The sequence below is a fragment of the Theropithecus gelada genome, chromosome 1 (genome assembly GCF_003255815.1).
Source record: "Theropithecus gelada isolate Dixy chromosome 1, Tgel_1.0, whole genome shotgun sequence".
In the NCBI taxonomy this organism is placed as follows: Eukaryota; Metazoa; Chordata; class Mammalia; order Primates; family Cercopithecidae; genus Theropithecus; species Theropithecus gelada.
The window spans coordinates 140,618,161-140,633,001 of NC_037668.1; the positions used below are offsets into that span (position 1 = coordinate 140,618,161).

Sequence of the window (14,841 nt, forward strand, 5' to 3'; positions counted from 1 at the left end):
TTGGCTAATTTTTTGTATATTTTGTAGAGACAGGGTTTCACCATCTTGCCAAGGCTGGTCTTGAACTACTGGGCTCAAGTGATCCACCCACCTGGGCCTCCCAAAGTGCTGGGTTTACAGGTGTGAACCACTCTACACGGCCAACAAAGCTGAATTTTAAATGCCTTTTTCTATGTGAAAGAAGCCAGATCCAAAAAGCTACATATGCATTTATATGACGTTCTGGAAATGACATAACAATAGGGACAGAAAACAGATAAGTGGTTGCCACAGATAAGGGAATGGGGAGAGTGTGACTACAAAAGGGCTGCACAAGGGAACTGGGGGATGATGAAACTGTTTTATATGGATCTGTGATGGTGGACATGTACCTGTGCACTTGTCAAAACCCTTAACACCACCCACGAAAAGAAAACTGTACTTTATATAAGTTATAAAAAGTTAACCAGGTTACTGAGAGAATCCAAGTTGGAATGCAGCCTGTAACAAATTAATCTAACTGTATTACAAACAAACTACATAACCTCACTGAAAAGGGTGGGAAAGAAAGGAGTTAACATGAGCAACTTCAGAAAACAAGTTTGGACTGGAAACTCTAAGGTTATATTTTTTAAAAACTGTACATAAACACACTGTATTTTAGTTGATACATTTGTTTTTCACAGAAGTATGGAGTAGCAATTCTGAAATTACATGTACAGCCATGCAATTAATGACAGGGATACATTCTGAGAAGTGTGTCCTTAGGCAATTTCATCATTGTGTGACTATCACAGAGTACTTACACAAACCTACTGCACACCTAGGCTATATGGCATACCCTGTTGCCCTAGCTACAAACTTGTACCGCATATTACTATACAGAATATTGTAGGCAATTGTAAAAGAGTAGTAAGGATTAAATATTGAAACATAGAAAAGACACAGCAAAAGCATGTTATTATAATCTTATGGGACTACCATGTGGTCTGTCATTGATTCAACCATCTTTATGCAGTGCATGACTGCATAACAAACAAGTTATTAGTTGATTAGTTGATTATGTCACCCGGATTTCTCATAGCCAGAGAAAAAAGTTACATATAAGGAAAAGGCTAGAATGAATCCTGAGGAGTTGGATTGGGGTCTGAGGTATCAGTATGAATTCATAGTTTAAAAATGGACAAACAAAAAGATCTAGGAATAAGTATAGTTGTGTGTGTATGCATGAGCTAGTATACACACATACATTTTCTAGGTATTTTCTCTGATAGGCTAGGAAGTAGTGACACTCCTGTAGCAATGAGCACATCTAGTGTGTAGTTCTTAATTCCTAAATTTCCTTCTTTAATCCAGGGTTCCTTGGAGAAACAGTTGATTCCAGGGCTGGGCAGAGAAAACACAAGATGAGCCTGAAGCATCTTGAGGTGACAGAAACTAAGGAAGTAGTCACAAGAAAAGGATGGAGGTACACTGAAGGGCACAGGAGCCAACTGGGGAGAATCACTCTTTCAAAACTAAGCCAGAACAACTTGAGCAAGAAAATAGATAACAATAATACTGTATTATAGTCTAAAGACTAAAATAAATATCAACGAACCCAGGAAATTTCCAGGGGGAAAAAAGTGAAAAAGGAGATGGCTAATAGATGCTAGAAATAGTACAACGCTACATAATAACTAAAACAGTATAATACTGGTACATAAGTTACAGACATGTCATCCGCATAGCCCAGAAATAAAATGGAAAACATTCTGGAATATAAAAAATTATAAATGTGGCATTTCAAATCAGTGGGGATAAGGAATGGATTAGTCAATACATGATGTTGGGACAGGCAGATTAGTCATCCGAGAAAAAATTAAAAGTAAAGTCCTACTTCACAACATATGCCAAATAAATCTCAGAGTGAACAAATATTTAAATATAAAAATGAAATCATAATAGAATCAGAAAATAAGTGAGAGCATGATTTTATAATATGATCATTTTGAAGGCCTCTCTAACTATGATACCATACACTGAAGCCTTCTAGAAGAGGTTCTAAATGCCTTTGTAATATCTGTGATATAACACTAAGTGATCATATAACATTTAAAATATACATTTGACTAATGTATGAATATAAATGTAAATTGCAAAACGAAATAGTTGTCATATATGGGTAGTTGAAATGGGGTGATTTAAATGATTATTTCTAAGGTAAATATATATACACACATATATACATACATATATGTATGTATATGCAATTATCATATATGTATGTATATATGCAAATATTAGTGAGTCCATATTCATATAAATAAATGACTGAAAAATTAAATAAATGGAAAAGGAACAGCTACTCCTTACAGAAGAATTCTAATTTATGAATGTATATGGGATAAAATCAACAGAAAATTACCATTAAGAACACCACAGTAATAACTGCCACAGGCAAGGCAAGGTCCACTGATAAATGTTAGAATTAGTAGGTAAAATTTTCAGGAGAAATAAGATATGCGTATAATCTCAAAACTTTTCCTCCCACCCCAAGTTTACTAATTACAGGAGGAAATGTAACTTCATCATGGAGAAACCTGGCAGACATGACTTTAACCAAGTCGTCAGGGTGAGCATCACCAGTAAAAAGGTTCATCAATGTCATGTACTACCAGGTTGATATATACGTAAAAGGGCACACACTCAGTATGGTATTGTCCCCCAAGATGTGTATCTCAAACTCATCATGAGACAACATCAGACAATCCAAAATTGATGGACAATCGGTAGAGTAAGTTACCAGTACTCTTCAAAGATCTCAAAGTCATAAAAGACAAGGAAAGACTGAGCAACTGGTACAGATTGGAAAGATTTAACAGACATAACAACTATTAATATACGCAACATGTGATCTGGGATTAGATCCTGGCACAGAAAATAAACATTAAGGAAACAACTGGGAAAATCCAAATAAAATCTATCATTTCATTAATACTATTATACTAATAGTAATTTCTTCATTTTCATAACTATACTGTGGTTAGATTAAAACATATAAAGAGTATATAGAAACTCTGTAGTATGTTTGCAACTTACAGAAGTCTCAAATTATCTCATAATAGAAACTTAAATAAAATAGTAGAAACATTTCATAACAAAGAAAAAAGAAATAGAAATAATCGGATGTTTAGACCCAGGAAATCTAAAGATGAAAAACAAAAAATCCAAACGGAAAAAAGGAACATATGGAAAGACCGATAAAAACTTAGTTCTTCAGACTGAAGAGCCTCACTGGATTTTAAGAAAGCTTAACATAGAATTATATATATGACTTTATTATAGAAAAGTTCCTACTTCAAATGATAAATTACTAGACAGAAATCACAAGTATACAAAGGAAGGAAAATCACAGTAGCATCAGACTTCTTATTTACATTATTAAAAGCTAGAAGGCAGTAAAACAAATTTTGGGCTACTGAAGAAAATGAGTATGGGAGGGGTCATCCTATCAAGACAGCACAGTTGTTTATAATGTCCATAAGTGTATAATGTTGCAAAATACTAATATCTCTGGATTTTACTCAGCAAGAAACCCTTACCAAGCTGATTCAAAATGGACTGGGTAAAAAATTATAACAACTTTGTGATAATTCTTGATTTTAAAACAAGCCCATGTTCTTATGCACATTTCATCTTCATAATACAATGCAAACTTTAAAATAAATATGAGATGTCAAGGGACATACTGACTACATTTTGGCCAGTTTGGGGAAATGGAGTAACTTAATATGTGGTGGTAGTTACAAAGCATAGTGAAAAAGACTGAATTATTGGGACTTGCATAAACAAAATCAAACAATGCATGAGATACCAGCTTAGCTTGGAAATAGGAGCCCTCTGAACTCAGCAAACTATGGTGACATGACTGGAGAATGATGCAACATTTAAGAAGCTGCCAAAAGTCCTGCTGTTTTAAGATCTTTGTAAAACTTACTGTGAGAAAAGAATAAATTCTTTGGTCAGGCTAGTAATTGCCTGGAATTTCAGATTGTGTACACACAGCTGCAAAATAATTAAAATCTCTTTAAGGTAGAAACAGTATCTTTGTTACACTATGACATAAAAGATCTTGCTCATTTGTATTAAGTGTCATAACATTCTATAGAACATAACTGAAAAAATCCAAACCGTGAATATTTTCCTAATTCCCATCTTTTATGCTTTCTAAGGCTATGTGTAAAATTCATACATCATCAAATAATTCCAAATTCACAGTGCCTGATCCCAAGGACTGTGAATTTATGATAGACTAACATTCTGTAACATCTGTCACATCCCTGGGTAAAAGCATCAGATGCCTAAATTTAAGAAAATATTGCCAAAGAAGACAATGCACTTCACTAAGCTTTAAAAACACTTACTTATACATTTTTCCATATTAGTCAACATATTTTGAATTTTTACTGAAAACTCCAATCTGTTGGGATCTATAAAGAGATTTGTAGGAAATTCTGGAAATCTAACAGAGAAAACAATAAAAGCATGTTTCAGAGAAATATAGTAACTACTATATAAAATATAATGACTTGTAATTTTTAAAATGTCTAATACTTACTCATAATACATGTATTTATTCTCAAACTCAGTCTCACTTTCTGTGTCTATTAGAATCCATTGAAAGAAAGAGAGAATACAAAATTGATTGATATTTATGTCAGGTAAATGACAAATTAATATATGCCAGTGCTTTACACATATCCTAAGAATAAACTCAAGAGGTCATTTGAAAGGCAATACTGAAGCAATACACCCCATCCCAAGGCTCTGATTAAAGAGATCTGAGAACAAACATCCTAGATGTTGTTCCTCTTGATGAACGGGGCCCTCAGCTCTGCTTCAGTGAGAAACTGTTTGGGTTTTGAGATGAAAATGAATAACAGTGTCATTACTTACATGCACAATAATGATCTGTAAGTTTATCCTTACTTTTAGCAGTATTTACCTTAAGATTTATAAAATCATAATCTACAAATTATAATACACAGACTAGTAAAATGATCTCTCATTTGTTTTTTTCCAGTTGTTAAGATAAGATATTTCCCTTCATTCCTTTTTTTTTTTCCTCCAAGACACAAGGACTCACTGTGTTGCCCAGGCTGGTCTCAAACTTCTGGCCTCAAGTGATCCTCCCACCTTAGCCTCCCAGAGTGCCAGGATTGCAGGCATGAGCCACCACACCTGGCAACCCTTCATTCTTTATAGTCTCAATTGTCTTACCTGAAAGAATATCTTCAAGATTGTAACTAATTTCTTTTGGTTTCTTGACTTTTGGGAGCAATTCTTCACTTGAGTGTTTTTTGACACATTTGTCTTTATTTTCTGACATTTCATCTTCAAACATTACACACTCTTCAGGGCACAGGTCAGATTCGTGAAAGTTCTCCTTAGGATTTTCTGAAGATTCACTCTCAGCAGGAATTCTCAAGCATAGATTTACTTCAAATATTGGTGCATATGTTTTTCTCAAATCCTTCCCCACTTCAACACTATTCAAAATCTAATTTAACAGATAATGTGAGGGTGCCAGTGACAACATATAAATTACAGAACATTTAATTTAGACTAATACAGACCAAAATTTTAAATGAGAAATCATAACTCCAGTATAACCGAGTAACACTGTATTATCAAATACCTGAAACTTGCATGTTAGAATAAGTCAATTACATGTGAAACAAATGACACTGTAATGAAGGAGTTCCCCCCAAAATACTGTAAATTGATGACAGAGTTAGTATATCATAGTCCTAGTCACTGAGCGCTTATTTAAAATACAAATTCTTAGGTCCTATCCCCAGAGATTTTGAGTTAAAAAGTCAGAGGCAGGGCCCAGGACTCTTAATCATCTACAACCTGAATAGGTGACTCTATTGTGCACCTGGGTTTAAGAACTACAAATCAAGAAAACACACTTTAAACTCACTACAGTAAGTCCTAGCTCTTCACTTTAATATACATATACTAATATGGACATCTCCAGTGAAAAACACTAGGGGATAAATATCTCATTTATGTAACATAATTGTTCTTAGGCTCTGTCTGGGCTTGGGTTCTCAATCTACTGCTCCTTCCTACCTTATAAATAATCAGTTATGCTTAAGTTACCTACTGCATATGACTCCTCTGTGTTTCTCAGGGTGATCACTTGAATAATCTGCTGAAACCTTAACCTCTGATTCCAGTCATTAACAAATTAAGGCAGTTAACATTATAAATAAACCTCACAGCACCTTGCTAAGCTGCCAGGGAAAGAGCATGAGTAGATATTGAAGGTGACTTGTAAATCTTAAATGTTCACACAAATGGGTATAGTGTTTGTTCAGGATGATGAAAAAGCTGTAGAAATGGAAAGTGGTGATGGTTGCCTAACACTGAATGTACCTAATACCACCAAACTGTACACCTAAAAATGGTTAAATGGAAAATTTTATGTTATGTATGTTTTATCGCAATAAAAGAAAGTCTACCCAGACAATTCTTAATAAATATATAATGTGCTGCTTAGCTTATTCTGGAAAATAACCTCTAATTAACTCTGGGAATACTGGACCTTAAGCTATATACACCTTCTAATACTACTGCATATAAATATTGTGCATTAAATCATTCTTTAAGTGTAATTATGGTTACAGTGAATCACTATAGTAAACAAGTTACTACCTTCACCTAATCCTCATAAAAACCCCGAGAGACAGAAATTATTAATTTCATTGCACATACCAAAAATTCTGGAAGCTTAATTTGTCAAAGGCTATATTGCTAGCATGTGGTAAGGCTGAAGTTCACTCATGGGTCTGTGCGATCATTATAATATGAACTACCTGGGGCCTGAAAATATTTTTGAGGTGAAGAAATCTCTTAGCTGTTACACTTTTTGCGCCAAGAAGAATCAACCAATAAATAGTTTTATTCCTCTAGATTGTAAACTACAAGAGAGGAATAGCCACAGCTAAATCAAACTATAAATTTTACAGATTACAATGGGGATTAGGAAAGGAAGGAGGAGACAGCACCAATGATTACCAGATCCACAACTTTAGCTCTTATCGCTCGCTTGAGATTCACACCTATGTTTTCAACATTTTGAGCTCTGTACAGAAAAAAAGAGGAGCAAACCAAGGTCAGACACTAGAGGGCAAAGTAGGTGCAAGATGCCCAAACTTGGGCGATGGGACAAAAGTGGACATAAATTTAGGCCACCTTAGTGGCAGTCTGCTCGTTCATGCAGCCTGTGTCCAAATCTCCACTCTGTCAGCCTGCATTGAACACATACATGTGTATATATATATATATATATATATATACACAAAATAGATGTGTGAATCTTATTGGTTCTGTCCCTCAGGAGAACTCTGACTAATACAAGTTACATGAAAAAATGCTCAACCAAACCAGTAATAAGGGAAATTCAAATTAAAACTTTGGCAAAATGCCATTTCACACCTATCTGATTGACATTAAATATTGACGAGGATTAGTAAGCTTATGGAGCAATAAAAATTTATGAATTGCTAAAGGTCACTGAAACTGGTACAAGCATTTTAGAAAAACAATTTTATGTCACTCAACACAGTTGAAAATAACATGTTTTTACCCAGAAATTTCACACCTTAGCAATAAAGAAAGAAATAGTAACTCTTGTTCATGTATACCAAAGGAGAAATATACAGGAATGTGCAAGGTAGAATTATATGTAATAGCAAAAACAAAAACTGAATATAACCCAGATGTCTATCAACAGTAGAATGGTAAGTGAACTGTTTCATCAGTAAAGGATGAATAGGAGACACTGAATACTTTTAAGTTGGGTGAAGCCTACATGACTGTTTGCTTGTATTTGCAGGTATCGTACACTTAATACAAAACATTATAAACATAATACATATGCATTGTACAAAATTTAGACTACCTAGAAATATATATATATATATGTAAAATTATTCAAGGTTCCTACCACCCACAGATAACGATTGTTAATATTTCGATGCAAATATTTTCAGACTTCAAACTACATAGTGTGTATGTGTGTATGTTTGTTTTACTAATACATGTGAATATTTTCCCTTGTCATCAAATCTACCTAAATAGTTTAAAAAGAAAAGATATATATAAAGGCCATATTATACAAGGCTACTTTTACCAAATAGGATAAGCACATAACATATAAAGTTTAAATCTCAACAAAGTAATAACAACGGAGAGAAAAACAATTCTGGCAAGAAAAGATTTCTTAATGAAAGTTTATCTAGGATTCTTTCAAGGTTTGCTATTTTGCTTCTCCCATTTTAAAGATAAGAACAGAACAAAAATCCATTGAACAAAAGCAAAGACAGAGTAGTGTAGCAGTGGGAGGAGGGGGTAGATGCTACTTTAGATAGGGTGACCTTCCCTTATCATTCCTATGTAAAATAGCATACAACATCACTCCTGCATTCCCTTCTTTTCCATCGATTTTCTTCACAGTACTCATCACTTCGTTTATCTGTCTCCTCTGGTAAAATATAAGCTCCAAGAGGTCAGAGAATTTGTTATGCCCACTGCTGTTATTTCAGTGCCTACCTAGTTCAGTGCCTGGAACATAGTAAGTACTCAATAAACCACATGGTGAATGAATGAACGAATGAACTAAATGAGATAAGTGCCATTATGGCTTTTTACAGTGGGAACAGGTAAGAGTGTGTATGTGTGTTGGGGAGGGTATGTTGGGCAAGGGGTTGTGGGTATTAACCATAAATCACATTTTAAATTTCAAAATGTATTCATTTTATAGCAAAAAATCTATGTTTATATTTTTCAAAGATCATTTTACCTCACTAATATCAGAGTCTGTTTTTACTTCTGACTTTTGAACAGAAATAGCATGTGTCTTTGAATTATCAACAAGTTCTTCACAATCATTTGTTGTCTTTCCAGTAGGAAAAGAGTTGTCCTTGAATGTTCTGGATTAAGAAATGGGAAGAAAAAAATCATTTAAAAATCATTTATATCTACATATATAAAGAACACGTACAACTCAACAACAAAAAGCAACCCAATTAAAAAACAGGCAAAGGACCTGACTAGACCTTTCTCCAAAGAAGATACACAAATGGACAATAAGCACAAGAAAAGATGCTTAATATTACTAATCATTAGGGAAATACACTCCACAACACACTGAGATATTATATCACCTCATACCCATTAGGATGGCTATTTAAAAAAAAAAAAAACAGAAAATAATAAATATTGGCTAGGCTTGGAAGTACAAGGAGAGTATAGACCACCAAGAAGATTTAACCTAAAGAAGACTATCCCAAAGCATTTAATAATCAAACTCCCAAATATCAAGACAGAGTGATACCCTGTCTCAAATACATAAATAAATAAATAAAGTACAGAGGACCAAAAAAAAAAAAAAAAAAACATTCAACCCTAGAATGGTACACCTGGCAAAAATATCTTTCAAACACAAAGGAAAAATAAAAATCTTCCCAAACAAAACCTAAGGGTTTTGCCAGACACTTATAATCAATACCAGATCTATCCTATAAGAAATGCTAAAGGAAGTGCTTCAATCTGAAAGAAAAGGACACTAATGAGCAATAAGAAATCATCTGAAGGCACAAAACTCACTGGTAACAGTAAGTACACATAAAAACACAGAATATTGGCCTGGCACGGTGGCTCATGCCTATAATCCCAGCACTCTGGGAGGCCGAGGCGGGCAGATCACCTGAGGTTGGGAGTTCAAGACCAGCCTGACCAACATAGAGAAACCCTGTCTCTACTAAAAATACAAAATCAGTCAGGCATGGTGGCACATGCCTGTAATCTCAGCTACTCGGGAGGCTGAGGCAGGAGAATTGCTTGAACCCAGGAGGCAGAGGTTGTGGTGAGCCAAGATTGTGTCATTGCACTCCAGCCTGGGCAATAAGAGTGAAACTCTGTCTCAAAAAACAAACAAGCAAACACAGAATATTATAACACTGTAACTGTGATGTGTAAACTACTCATATTTTAAGTACAAAGATAAAGAACTGATCAAAATAAGTTTTCAAGACACAGATTATACAATAAGATATAAAAAGAAACAATAAAAGTTAAGAAGCAAGGAGATTACATATAGAGATTTTATAACTCTCCTTATCTTGTTTGTATGTTCATTTATACAATCAACACTAAGTTGTCATGAGGTTAAAATAATGGGTTATATTAATTGCAAGATTCATGGTAACCTAAAATCTATAAACATACAACAGATACACAAAAAAGAAGCAAGAAATTAAAACATATCACCAGGGAAAATCACCTTCACTAAAAGGAAGGCAGGAAGGAAGAAAAGAAGGAAGGGGACACCACAAAAGAACCAAAAAAACAAATAACAAACTGGCAGGAGTAAGTCCTTACTTAATAATAAGAATGGATGTAAATGGACTCAATTCTCTAACCAAAAGATACAGAGTGGCAGAATGAATGAAAAACCAAGAATCAACCTTCTGCTGCCTACAAGAAACACTCTTCACCTTGACAAACAGACTGAAAATAAAGCTACAAAAAAAGATATTCCACACAAATGGAAACAATAAAAGAGGAGTAGTTATACTTTCATCAGACAACATAGATTATACAACAAAAAGTGTAAAAAGACACAAAGAGGGTCATTATATAATGATAAAGTGGTCAATTCAGCAAGCAGATAGAACACTTGTAAATATACATGTACCCAACACTGGAGCACACAGATACAAAAAGCAAGTATTATTGACAGAGCAGGAGCACTGTCATCTTCGACAAACACTGCCACTTTAAGTTCCAGCTCCCTTTCTAGCCTTACGCATTTCAAGGAAATCACTTCTCTTCTAATTACATGCAGCCAGAAAGAGCAGACAGTAAAACACAGATAAGACAGCTCAGGCAGAGAGGGAGGTGACGGGAAGGTCTCTTGGGTAACTGCCAAACTTCACCCTCATACACTGGACCCCAGTAAAACAGTAGGCCTTAATAAGCATATTCCTTTCCCTTCATGCACACTAAGATAGGGAAGACAAAAGCAGACTCGGGGGGTATGCTTGCAGCCTCTGGAAGATGTATGGGAACAGACAAATGACTCTCTCTCCCAGATAAGCACAACAAAGAGACACAGAAGCAGTCCAAGCCTCTGATAAACTCTCCCACCCTGAATCCTTAAAAACTCTTAGTCTGGGCGGGGCACGGTGGCTCATGCCTATAATCCCAGCACTTTGGGAGGCTGAGGTGGGTGGATCATAAGGTCAGGAGTTTGAGACCAGTCTGGCCAACAAAGTGAAACCCTGTGCCTACTAAAAATACAAAAAATTAGCTGGGTGTGGTGGTGTGCACCTGTAATCCCAGCTATTTGGGAGACTGAGGCAGGAGAATCACATGAACCTGGGAGGCAGAGGTTGCAGTAAGCCAAGATCTCGACATTGCACTCCAGCCCGGGTGGCAGTGTAGGACTCTGTCTCAAAAAAACAAAAAAACCTCTTAGTCTGTAAGAGAGTGGGTCTCTGACCTAACTCAGCCAGAAGGCTCCTCTCAGGTTCGTTTTCCTTAAAATAAATCTGTCTTGACTGGCAAGCCACCTTTCATGTTTCTTTCCTCTTTCTTTAATTCTTACAATTATTAGATCTAAAGGGAAAGATAAACCCAATACAATAATAGCTAGAGACTTCAACACCACACTTTCAGCCTTGGACAGATCATCCAGACAGAAAATCAACAAAGAAACATCAGACTTAAAATGCAGGAAAAACCAAATGGACCTAATAGATATTTACAGAACATTTCATCCAATGACTACAGAATACACATTCTTCTCAGCACACAGATAATTCTCAAGGATAGACCATATGTCAGGTCAAAACACAAGTCTTAAAACATTCAATAACATCAAAATAATATCAAGCATCTTCTCTGACCACAAACAAAACAAAACAAAACAAAAACCCTACAAATCAATCAGAGGAGGAATTCTGGGAACTACACAAACACATGGAATTTAACCAACATAACATACCCAAACCTATGGGGATACTGCAAAAGCAGTACTAAGAGGGAAGTATATAGGCATAAGTTTCTACCTCAAAAAAACAAAACAAAAAAACTTTCAAATAAACAACCTAATGATACATTTTAAAGAATGAGAAAAGCAAGAAGAAACCAAATTCAAAGTTAGTAGAAGAAAAGAAACAATAAAGATCAAAGCAAGAAAACTACAGAAAAGATCAATGAAACAAAAAGCTGGTTTTTGAAAAGATAAAGGAAACTGACAAACCTTTAGTCACACTAACTAAAAAAACAAAGAGAACAAAGACCCAAATAAATAAAATCAGAGATTAAAAAGGAGACATTACAACGGATACTGTAGAAATTCAAAGGATCACTAGAGGCTACTATGAGCAACTACATGCCACAAATTGGAAACCCTAGAAAAAAGGGATCAATTGTTAGACACATACAACCTACCTGCCACTAAGCTAGCAGAAGACAAGAAATAACCAAAATCAGAGCCAAACAGAAGGAAATTGAGACACACACACAAAAAAAAAACATTTAAAAGATCAAAGAATCCAGGAGCTGTTTTTGAAAAAATTAATAAAAGAGAGGCCATTAGCTACACTAATTAAGAAGAAAAGAGAGAAGATGCAAATAAACACAATTAGAAACAATGAAGGGAATGTTACTACTGACCCCACAGAAATTAAAAAAAAAAAAAATCACAAACTACTAGAAACACCTCTGTACACAAACTAGAAAATCTAGAAGAGATGGATAAATTCTTGGACACATACGCCCTCACAAGACTGAGCTGGGAAGAAATTGATTCCCTGAACAGACCATTAATGAGCTCTAAAATTGAATCAGTAATAACAGCCTACCAAGCAAAGAAGCCCAGGACCTGATGCCCTCTCTCACCACTCCTATTCAACATAGTGCTGGAAGTCCTGGCCAGAGCAATCAGGCAAGAGAAAGAAATAAAGTGCATCAAAATAGGAAGACAGAAGTCAAACTATCTGTTTGCATACAACTTGATTCTTTATCTATAGTTTCAGCCCCAAAGCTGCTCCTTCAGCTGATAAACAGCTTCAGCAAAGGATACAAAATCAGCATACAAAAATCGCTAGCATTCCTATATACTAACAACAATCAAGCCAAGAGCCAAATTGTGAATGAATTCACATTCACAATTGCCACAAAAAGAATAAAATACTTGGAAATACAGCTAACCAGGGAGGTGAAAGATCTCTACAATGAGAATTACAAAACACTGCTCAAAAAATCAGAGAAGACACAGAAATAGAAAAACATCCCATGTTCATAGGTAGAATCAATATCATTAAAATGGCTATACTGACCAAAGCAATTCACAGATTCAATGCTATTCCTATCAAACTATCAATGACAGTCTTCACAGAATTAGAAAAAATTATTTTAAAATTTATGTGGATCCAAAAAAGAGCCCAAATAGCCAATGCAATCCTAAGTAAAAAGAACAAAGCTGGAAGAATCACATTACCCAACTTCAAACTACACTACAAGGCTACAGTGACCAAAAGAGAATGGTACTGCTGCAAAAACAGGCACATAGACCGATGCAACAGAATAGAGAGCCTAGAAATAAGGCCCCATATCTATGACCATCTGATCTTTGACAAAGCTGACAAAAACAAGCAATGAAGGAAACACTCCCTATTCAATAAACGGTGCTGAGATAACTGTCTAGCCATATGCAGAAGATTGAAGCTGGACTCCTTTACACCATATGTAAACATCAATTCAAGATGGATTAAAGACTTAAATGTAAAACCCAAAACTATAAAAACCCTGGAAGAAAACCTAAGCAGTACCATTTTGGACATAGGAATGGACAAAGATTTAATGACAAAGACACAAAAATCCATTGCAACAAAAGCAAAAATTGACAAACAGGATCTAATTAAACTTAAGAGCATCTGCACAGGAAAAGAAACTATCGACAGAGTAAACAGACAACCTACATAATAGGGGAAAATATTTGCAAACTTTGTATCTGACAAAGGTCTAATATCCAGCAACTATAAGGAACTTAAATTTATAAGAAAAACACAACCCCACTAAAAAGTGGGCAAAGGACATGAACACTTCTCAAAAGAATACATACAGCAGCCAATAAGCATATGAAAAAGAGCACAATATCACTTATCATTAGAAAAATGCAAATCAAAACCACAATAAGATACCATCTCACACCAGTCAGAATGGTTATTATTAAAAAGTAAAAAAATAACGGATGCTGGTGAGGTTGCGGAGAAAAGGAATCCTTATATGCTGCTGGTGGGAGTGTAAATTAGTTCAACCATTGTGGAAAACAGTATGGCGATTACTCAAAGAGCTAAAAGGAAAATTACCATTTGACCCAGCAGTCCCGTTAGTGGGTACATACCCAAAGGTATACAAAGCATTCTACCATAAAGACACATGAACACCAATGTTCACTGCAGCACTGTTCACAATAGCAAAGAAATGGAATCAACCTATATGCCTATCAATGACACACTGGATAAAGAAAATGTGGTATATATACACCACGGAATATGATGCAGCCATATAAAAGAACGAGATCATGTGTTTTACAGGAACATGGATGGAGCTAGAGGTGATCATCCTTAGCAAACTAACGCAAGAATACAACCAAATACTGCATGTTCTCACTTATAAGGGGGAGCTAAATGATAAGAACTTATGAACACAAAGAAGGAAACACAGCAGACACTAGGGTCTACTTGAGCCAGGAAGGTGGAAGGAGGGAGAGGGGCAGAAAAGATCATTATTGGGTAT

The 14,841-nt window shown here is 35.3% G+C and overlaps 1 protein-coding gene across 1 annotated transcript in view; it reads right to left on the minus strand.

Annotated features, from left to right (window-relative positions):
- The window catches only part of DNAH14 (dynein axonemal heavy chain 14), a 507,005-nt gene that overhangs the window by 397,055 nt on the left and 95,109 nt on the right, over positions 1-14,841 (minus strand). The window contains exons 13-16 of the mRNA XM_025393377.1: positions 8,834-8,963; positions 5,242-5,521; positions 4,580-4,625; positions 4,386-4,483 (exon numbers count right to left, since the gene is read on the minus strand). Of these exons, the coding sequence (XP_025249162.1) occupies positions 4,386-4,483; positions 4,580-4,625; positions 5,242-5,521; positions 8,834-8,963 (554 nt within the window). The remainder of the gene's footprint in view (positions 1-4,385; positions 4,484-4,579; positions 4,626-5,241; positions 5,522-8,833; positions 8,964-14,841) is intronic.